At 29.7% G+C, this 10513-nt stretch overlaps 1 protein-coding gene across 3 annotated transcripts in view; it reads right to left on the bottom strand.

Annotated features, from left to right (window-relative positions):
* Positions 1 to 10513, bottom strand: part of LOC106470324 (atlastin-2-like) — a 57961-nt gene that overhangs the window by 14605 nt on the left and 32843 nt on the right. For all 3 annotated transcript variants that reach the window (XM_013930873.2, XM_013930874.2, XM_022398947.1), the window contains 4 exons: positions 5441 to 5579; positions 4084 to 4211; positions 2265 to 2321; positions 1513 to 1584 (listed from right to left, as the gene is read on the bottom strand). In XM_013930873.2, coding sequence (XP_013786327.1) covers positions 1513 to 1584; positions 2265 to 2321; positions 4084 to 4211; positions 5441 to 5579 — 396 coding nt within the window. The remainder of the gene's footprint in view (positions 1 to 1512; positions 1585 to 2264; positions 2322 to 4083; positions 4212 to 5440; positions 5580 to 10513) is intronic.

Genomic DNA, 10513 nt, shown 5'->3' with positions numbered 1-10513 from the left:
GTTCAACGGATTCTCCATAGATTGGGTTATCGTTGCAGACCAGCTAGACGGAAGCCCTTATTAAGACCTGCCAACATAGTCAGACGAAAGAAGTGGTCACATTGACCAACCCCGTGTTGAGAGAGTTAAAGCTTGTAACATTATACATTTATTTATATTTAATTTTATTGTTTTATTGACCTTTGAACCATGTCTAACTTATGATCCCACCACACAAGTTGTAAATCCCTTAGCAAACATGCAGCTTACGTTACTATATTGAATTACATAATGTATAAGCTGATTGCAAGCATACTTCGTGAGGAATTTGTATTTTTTTCATGATCTTACCTAACCTAATAAGTTTCTAATTTTTACATTTTATTTACTTTTATAATAATTCAAAAAGGATACACAAGAAATAAAGAACTTACTTGGGTTTTCTTTTTTTCTTTCTTTTTTTTGCTGTTGACTGTTGATGAAATTTAAGCCTACTTTTGATAGTAAAGGTACTACTGCACTAAATAATTTTTATTTAATTGAATAATGCACCAAAGAACGTAACACATAAAAAGCAGAAAATATTCATTAACTTTCAAAATTTTTCTGGCTTTCTAACAATGCAACAAGAGCTGTTAAAAATGTAGTTAAGCTTATCGATGTGATTTTTATTGGAATAAAATTTGAACTGGAAGCAAAATAGACAATTATCTGTAAAGAAAACAATGTAATATAATACATTATTTGATAGATGAAAACTTTGGCTTTCTATTGCTTATAAATAATATAGTATTAAACATCAGAGAGAACTATTGGCAAATTGTGAAAGACAGGATGTGAAAGGTAGCATGGCAAGAGTGGTCTGGTTTTCTAGTTTATGGCTCTGTAAACAAATAAAATTAAAGGCTATAAAAATTATGATTTGTCTGAGTAACATTTATATTATAATAAGTAATTTATGTTAAATTCTGTACTTCTCGATTGGGTGGTAAATAAATAGGAGAAAAGGGAAGACTTGGAGAGCAAATGTCACAATTCTCATTTTTGGGGAGATTGAAGATTATTTTGTATAATATTAAAACTTGATATATAAATTGATAATAAAGTAGTGTAATTAGATTTTTAATGTAACTCAGAATAAGGTTATGATATGTGCACTTTGACCTACACGATGCAGAAGGATTAAGTATTAGGACACTTTATGTAACATATTTGTGCTGTTGTTCAGTGGTTTACAGGAAACTTATGATGATACATCTGAATTAAGAAATGCACTATTAAATAAAAGAACTAAAATCTCTGAAGCACTGCGTAACTTTCAGATTAAAGTATAGGAAATGATTTAGAAATGACTGCTCAATAGGAGATATAAAAAACGTCTTCCAATATGAGAGTTTAACAGTCAAAAATTAAGATTTTCTTCATCTTTAGTTTATGTTGTGAGTTCAAAAAGTAAGAAACTAAATTAGTTTGCACATATTTTTGTTGGTTTATGTAGTACTAAAAAAATGACAGATATCTGCTAGGTCTCACCTTTTCCATTCCAGAACAGTAGTGGTCTTTTGCACTGGCAACAGCAGCAAGATTGTTGGCTTCAGCTGTTGCCTAGGTGTATGTACATATCTTTAAATTACAAACTCTTTGATACTATTTTAATATAAAAATATTTTCCAACAAATTAGTAAATATTTCAAGTAATATTCAATGGCAATCTTCCAAAGTTTAAATATATTTTAAGCTCAGTTAGTATAATATTATTAGACACATTGTGTGTCTCACAACTGTTTTAGACAAAAACTACAGATGACTGTACAAAATACCTTTTCTCAACCAGTGATTGTGATAATAGAGATGATAGATAAAAATATTATGAAAACATTAGGAGTGAATATTGAAAAATGACTGATATGTACATACACACATAAAAAATAATAATAGTTGTTATACACTGAAAATGCTCTTGCTTTTTGAGAGAAAAAAAGCACCTTCATGCAATGACATCTGTTAGGATTGATTACACTTGTTTTAAAGAACATATTTCAGTAAGACTTCCTGTAAAGCATATTAAGAATAGTATTGTTTTGAAGAACATGTTTAAGTAGTTTAGTTATAAAAATATGGCTTAAAAGCTGCACAAAAAATATAATAGTAGACATTATGTACTAGTCATAGCTATTAACATTAATCTCATCTTTCTTAAATAAGAATGCTCATGACTCATTAGGAGTTAAAATCTTAAAATTTGCACATTTTCCTAAATTGCACGATCCTCAGTTATTACTTACCTCTAACATCGACTTTGGCTCTGGAAGTTCATCTCCCTTATATATATTTGTATAAGCCTAAAAAAAAATAATACAAAGCAGCTTTATTCTCCAAACTGTAAAAAAATATATTGATAATGGTATTATAAAACTGATTCACAGGCACAATAGAACCTCATTTTATACAAGTAGATGTAAACCTTCTATATACAATAACCTAGAAATTAATTTTTTGTGGTTTTTCCACTTGCCTTTAATAAGCTAAATCACAGCTCTGCAGAAACTTGCATTATTTTGAAAAGTACCCATATAAACTATCATCGTAAATCACTTTCATAACTGAAAAGCATTCCTCTGTATGAATTAGAAACCTTCTTTTACACTGTAATATTTTTTTCCTTGATACATTGTAAATTTCATATTTGCAGTTTCATCCTGACAGTATGCTATACAGTTGTTTTCAGTGGGATCAAGAATCTGAAGTGCTAAACTACATTATAACAAAAACGCATGGCATCTTTTGATCTGCTCAAGGTTATTTATGATAGATAATATTTCATTCAGCTTTTGTTAATGAATTAAAGACTTGGATTTTTTTTACTACATTGGAAAGTTGTAACAAATTCAGCAGCTACTGAACAGAGTAAAATTTCTCACAAAAATTACAATCTTAAAAAATGCAACTTTTAATAAAAATTGATACTGGAATTAAATACCTTAAACAAGTATTATAGTGAAACATTTCCTTTTTTTTATGTGCACTTCCTAAACTTAAGAAGAACAAAATTTAAAACAAATCATCTTTTCTTTTTCAATACCTTTTCTTTACAATGTTCTGAAATTTTAAACTATTTTACTGTTCATTCAGGACAGTGTAATACGCTCCACCCATGTAGTAGGTTGGATATAATGTTTCAGAAGAGTAGCATAGCTTCTTAATTTTTTCACTGCTAAATATTTGTACTTTCATATAAGAAAATTAATCACTCGACACAGGATACAAGAGTCTAAAAAATGTGTTTCTTGAATGTGTGAAATCTAAATGCAAAGTACACTGCTCTTTGGAATTTTTACTGTTCATACTTTTGTTGTATTAATAACTGGTTAATTTGTTGAAAACATTTATTTTCTCTATTAATTTTTACCATAAACAGTTAATCAGTTATTAATTGCTATTGTATAAACAGATGAACCTACAGTAATATTATCTCTAACACACTTGCTGTAAAACAATTAAGAATCTGTTAAAATTCAAGCTTCCACAAACAAAGATAATGTGAAATAAGTATATACAAAACATATCCATCAGTTTTGAGAGTTATATGAATAATATACATTGCATGCTCATAACCTTATAGGTATGCTGACACATGTACTTGAAGTTTAGTATATTGTCAATAACAGTTGTAATAAATTTTTAACATTGATAGAACTTTAGTTTACCCCTCACTCAATGGTGACGTTAGAATTTTATTAGTTTTCATTACAGACCTCTCTCAAATATTTACAGTATTTCATGAATACAGTAATTATATGCTCATATAAAATGTTCTTGTAAATGTTAAGCAATACAACCACAGAAGTGAAGAATAATATATATTGAACATTCCCAAAACATTCAATAAATAACCTATTGCTCATCACTTCTGTGCTTGTTCATCAGTGGACTGTTTTCCATCTCTATGAATTTGTTTTGCCTATCATTATAATCTTGTCACACTTCTAAGTAAATTCTTGTTATATTTATTGAAAAGGGCAATATAGAACATTAATAATTAAATTTTCAAAATTCCTTGAAAGCATGGTAAAAACATTTTAGTATTACCCTAACAAAACATACCTTAAAGTATTCCACAAGTTCCCTGGCAGTAATCTTATGTCCATTTATTTCTTTCACGACTAAATTCTTTGGGTCAAGAAGTAATGGCACAAGAACTTTCAACTGATTTTTGAAGTCTTGCTCTATATCTATATTTAGAAAGAATTGCATAGAATACGTGGTCATATGTAGACTTATATAACTTGTTCAACTGACATTCCTTTAAGTTATAGTTAAATATAAAAAATATCTTATTAGAATAAACTGATATAAAATTTAGGAGTTAAACAAAGTTTCATATTAACAAAACATAAAAATTGCTTATTCACAAAACTATCTGTATGATTTACATATATATATATAAATATGTATAGTGCACAAAATTGATCTTACAGTTTCCTAAATTGAGGAAAAACAAGACAATTGTACGTTTCACAAGAACATCATTTATTAAAACCATGGTTTGCCAGTAAAGGTATCATCAGGTAAACTGTCAGTAGGTCAAATATCCTTATGCAGGGATTTCAAACTGTGGTACACAAACCTCTGGTGGCAGAAGAAACTAATAACATTTCTAATAAACCCAATTTGAGTTTCCTGCATAAACACACACACTGCTCTACCTGCTTCTCCTCATGAAAAGAAGAAAAACTTGCACATATTCTATTGCAAGAAAATTGAACTTTGTTGTAATGGTGATTTGAAACATGTTTTTCAAACTGTCTCTTTAAAAATTTTTTTTGTAAGTTAGAAAACAGTACATGTTAATGCCTTTTACTACTTCGTACTTCTTAAGTCCGATGCAATCAAAAAATAAATAGAGAACAAAGCTGAACTGAACCTGACCCTTGCTCGTAAGTGACAAAAAATGCCACAATTATTCCTCAATTGTACCAGAAAAAAAATTACATCCTTCCCAATTTTTCAATTATATCTAGGTGGTATTTAAAAAAAGTTTAAACAAAAAAGTGGAATATAAGCCTGAAAAGTTTGAGAACCATTTCACAATCATTCATACAGTATGAAGATCTAGATAATTTGTCTTAAAATGTTCATTTGTATAACATTTGAAAATTCACGGTATTATTTTTCTACACAAGAGTTATTTGAACTAGCAAGTCTTAATTTTGAATTTATAGATTAGAGAGAGTGCAACTAGTCAACAGAACCAACTGCCAACTCTTGGAAAACTTTAATTTGACCATCACTTTTAAATAAATCTATGGCCTCAAAATATGGGGTACAAAGGGATATGAACAATGGGTCCACAAATTCACGGTACAACATGCTAACCATTAGTCTAGCCAATATTTTTTTTAACCACATTTATCAATTTAACTTTGTATTAAGACTCAAAAAGTGTTTAAAAAGTCCTTACCAGCTAATCTGCCATCAAACTGAGGATTTGTAGCAACTTTTAGGCCTGGATGAGGCATCAGAAAGCACTCAATATTCAAAAAGCAAGAGCGAATATGCCTTCTTAGCTGTTGAAGCTCTGGGTGTTGTCTTTCTGAAATCTGTAATCATAAAGAGAATTAAATTAATTTTTTTACTTTAAAATTCCAAGACAACAAATTAGAGAATAACATGTATTATCCATTACTGAAAAATCTTCCTGATTTGACTTTAGAACTAATGTAACAATATCAAGCTATAACTTTATATAAAGATAATGATAACTGATCTGGAAGATAATAAAATTAATCAGATAGCAACTAAAAGTGAATTGGGTAGTATTTCACCTAAATACTGGTATTTAAATACGCTGGTTTTAAGAAAATGATTATTACAAACTTATCACAAAATAGCATTCTGGGGTCACCACAGGTATCCTTTACTGCACATGACACAAGGTTTTAGTGTCTTACATTTAAAATGTTATTGAACTACTTTTTATTTAAGTTATACCCATTAGTATAGCATAAAATTTTTGTTAATAATCCATATTTTTATAGTATATAAGTTTTAAGTTCTTAGTTCTGCAAGGCCATATTTAAAAAAATCCTGAATTTCTCCTAGTGTGACACATTTTCTCTAGGTATCTTTTCTATTTTATCCGCCACCCCTACATTAACCATGAAATTAAATGTAAATTACTAACTATAAACTCTCCATTGCTCAGACAAATCCTAAATTGTATAGCCTTTAACTTTGTTTGGTTACAGAACTATCAAATAGAAAATCAGACCCCTTCTGCAACATCCATCTGTCACATCTTCTCTTTCAGGATTTGTTAATAATTCTCTCTTATGATTAATTCTACATTATCTATAACCAATAGAAAGCCAAGGTTTTCATCTATTAAATGGTGTATTGTATAACATTTCACTAGTAGTACAGGCTTCGTTCCCACTATAAAGGTAACAACTAGCTTGGATAAATTGGTAATGGCTCTTGTCACACAGTTAGAAAGCTAGAGAAACTGTGATTGTTAGAGGAAACTGTCTGCTATTAGGATGTTATTATTCTAGGTTCTTTGGTTCATTACTTAATTAAATAAAAATTATTTAATGCCCTACCATTAGTATAAATAAGTAGGATTAAGTGTCATTGACTGTCAACAGTAAAAGAATACTTAGGTAGATACTTTTTTTGAAGTTTATTCTTTATTTATTGTTTGTTTGTCTTGAATTTCGTGCAATGCTACACGAGGGCTATCTGCACTAGCCGTCCCTAATTTAGCATTATAAGACTAGAGGGAAGGCATCTAGGCATCACCACCCACCGCCAACTCTTGGGCTACTCCTTTGCTACAAATAGTGGGATTGACCATCACATTATAACGCCCCCACTGTCTGAAAGGGCAAGCTTGTTTGATGGGAAGGGGATTCGAACCCGCAACCATCAGATTGCGAGTCAAGTTCCCTAACCACCTGGCCATGCAGTACCGAGCCCGTGTTGAGAGAGTTAATATGTATGGTAACATGTCATGAGACAAATAATAATAACACTCTACATAAAAATGCTGGAAATGAAAACAATGTAAAAAAAAAACTGTTACTTTATTTAACAACATTTCAAGCAACTGCTCTTCATTAGGCTTGATATAAGAACTAACAAGAGCAGTTGCTCAAAATACTGTTGTTAAATAAACTTCAGCATCATGCAGACTATTATTTTACTGTAGAAGGAATGGTTTTCTTATTAATATCATTCTTTCTAATCAAACAGACAAACACAAAATCCTAAACTTTTCCCCTTAGAACTAAAAACCTCAAAATAACAATACTGATAATCTTTTTAAAAAAAATGTCTTCAACTTTCTTAACCTAGATTTCAAGGATTTCCTTCACAATAGTTAGTATATAGATTCTTATTAAAAACTGTAGACCAATAATAATGATGAGTAACATTTACATATCAATAGTTAAATAAAAATTCAACAGGAGTAACTGTAATTTATAACTGATTCTTCTTTGTGTGAACCGTCAAACTGTGGAGCAATACACTTGTAGATTTTATAAAACATGTGTTCTCCCTTCATGTAAAATGTGTTTTCCCTTAATAAAAAAAATTTTTCAAATTTAATTACTGTTCAACTCAGCAAATCAAATGAAAACATCTAATATCACACACACAGCCTTCAAAAGTGAGTCACTGCTACACTGATAACGAAATGTTCAAAAAATACTTCCAAAGCACAGAGGTGATGTAAAATAGTCATTTTATGTTTCTTTATACTAGAAGTTAAAGGTCTTATATCATCATAAAGTAGTAGTTCAATTATTAACAGGTAAAGAAACCACACAAAAATGTTAATCGTAGATTGAACAAGTCTTTGCAAAAAACAAAATGTTAATCTTAAATCAAAATATCAAGTACATCTAAGTATTTATAATTTAGTATCAAGTAATGATATTAAGAATAAAGTTTTGGAAAGTTGCAAAAAACTGCAGGGAAAATAAGACAGAATAATTTTTATTTAAGTGATCTTAACTATGTACATGGCTTAGCCAAAGTGTGCATGATACAATACACAATATATAGCTTATGTATCATTACAGAACAATCAACATGCAAAAGTATGTTCTAACTTTTAATATACAACATTTATTCACATGCACATCAAAAAAAGAAAAGGCCTCATACATTGGCAAACAACAGTTAAATCAAAATGAAAATCAAAAACCTGAAATTCAGAGATCTTTGAAGCTTTATGGATCAGACTTGTGGAAATATTTTGGGTTTCTTGCCACCAAAGAAAATGCTTGACAAAAACAACATTGTATGCAAGATGTAGAAAATAAATGTCAAATACGCAGAGGTAGAGGGATTACAACAAACACATCAATGCATATATACCAAACTTGCAGAAATCTACATAAAACCAGCAAAAGAAACAGGTAATTCTTTGTATTTACATAAATAAAATTATAATTTGTGTTCTTGTTCTTTGTTTTTTTTTTTAGGAGGAGATTATAACTGCTTTAAATGGAAGCAAGTGGCATATATTTTATGTGCTTTTGTTGAACTGGCTTTGTATTGATCTAAAAATGTAACAATTACTTAAACAAAGGTGTGGAGGAGGTTACATGTATTGTGGAAAGTACTGTATCAAGGCTTGTCTATTGCAATATATATTGCAAGGTCTTACCCTTAGTACCCGATATATTTGTTTTATGTTCTAAAATGCATATTTGAATATTACATAAATTTCTACTTAATTAAAAAAAGTAAGGCCTAACACAGTAATGGCTTGTACTCACAAAATTCATACACTTTGCTCATGGTGTTTACAACAGATGGGCTTCCACTGTGATTTACTGATTACAGGATATGGCAGTTCAAAGTACAAGCAATATAACCACAGAATTAAAAGAAAACAGATGTGAAAAGATTAACATAACTAGCAAAATGATGAATTCAAAGTAAAATAAAAGCATTGTTCATTTTATTTCATATCTTTCAACTTTTCATTTCACGATACATTGATTATTTTGCTATAGTTAATGTTACAGTAAAGAAAATCACAGATAAGATATAGTTTTACAAAAAAAACAAAAACTTTTGATATTCATTTAGTAAGTTTTACAGGTTATGCAAATGAAATATAAAAACTGTAGGATGAATAGAAGTATTTTTATTCTTTACGTGAAAACACCTTGCACTCAGATTGACTCAGTAAAGGCTTTAGCAATTCACAAAACTCTAGTGAAAAATTACTTTTGTGTACAAGTCTTCTAATGTTTACTAAAAGCTTGCTAAATTTTATGAAGATACACAGAGTAAATATTACCAAGTACATCTTCACAGATACGGGGTCAGTTCAACAGACTGATGCTGTGGACATAGGGTTTAAAACATTATTGTTAATATTTTAAAACCAAGTGAATACATAACATCTAGTATTTTATCTAAATAAACCTGGCACTGTAGTATCTGGTTTTTAGAACTGAAATTACCATAATGGAGAGATGTGCATAGAAAATCCTTAAGGAATTTCTTTGAAATAATACTTTTACTTCCATGATGTTTCAAGAAAGTGGTAAGCCAACAATTTTCTCTAAATACGTGACTGACAGAAAATAATGCTGAGCATACTATGAATTCATTAACAAATATTATAATCTGTATTTTGAGGAAATACAAGAAACATTCTAGTGAATATAATCTACTCCTTTGTAGCTTCTATAATAGAAGATGTCACCTGTATTGTTAAACTAATAACCAAATCCTAATTATTATTTTTTGTTTTCCAATTCTAACTTTTCTACAAGTTAATTCTTGATTGCTAATCAACTGGAACACATTTGATATTTTTTTAAACACCAAGGGTCAAAAGTGGAAATTTTCAAACTTAACATTTGATAAAATATACAAATCAGGTTCATGTACATGCTCTACTATTTTGTATGTAAAAATAGTTTGTGTAGTTAATACTAACATTTTTAAGTTGGTTAATTCTTTAAAATAACTGTTAAGAAGGCTCATTTTTGTCACTTTATGAGACAGATCAATATATCTAGGAAGTACAGGTATTGGGATAACACAGAAAAACTGTTTGTGAAAAAATGAAGTGTGTGATAGCTAGGTAGATTCAGTGGTTAAAAGGTATCTTACTAAAAGCTGCTAGTGAGTTAACCTTTTATTTAGCAGGTAGAAATGCTTCTTTTTCAGCACCTCATTGTATATGCAACAGAATCCCTACCAGTTTCTACAATGCAATACCACACCAAAACATGGTAGTAACAAATACACTGAGTGGTCACAAGTAAACAGACACCTAATTTTTCATCATTTAACTAATTTATGCTAACTAATTTGTGTTCACAGAGCACTATATAAATGAAAATGGTCTGCACACTAATTATTTTGTGTTACAACATGCCTAGAACTCAAGGTTCTCTCGAATTGTCAGATTTTGTTAGAGGAAAGATGGTTGGTCAAGCAGATGGTGGAATAAGTCAGCGGCAAATTTCGTAGAATTTGGGAATCCTGTTTTCATCAGTCA

The sequence above is a fragment of the Limulus polyphemus genome, unplaced genomic scaffold (genome assembly GCF_000517525.1).
Source record: "Limulus polyphemus unplaced genomic scaffold, Limulus_polyphemus-2.1.2 Scaffold3944, whole genome shotgun sequence".
In the NCBI taxonomy this organism is placed as follows: domain Eukaryota; kingdom Metazoa; phylum Arthropoda; class Merostomata; order Xiphosura; family Limulidae; genus Limulus; species Limulus polyphemus.
Note: the sequence above shows the minus strand (reverse complement) of the source record. Positions and strands in the feature narration are given on the sequence as shown.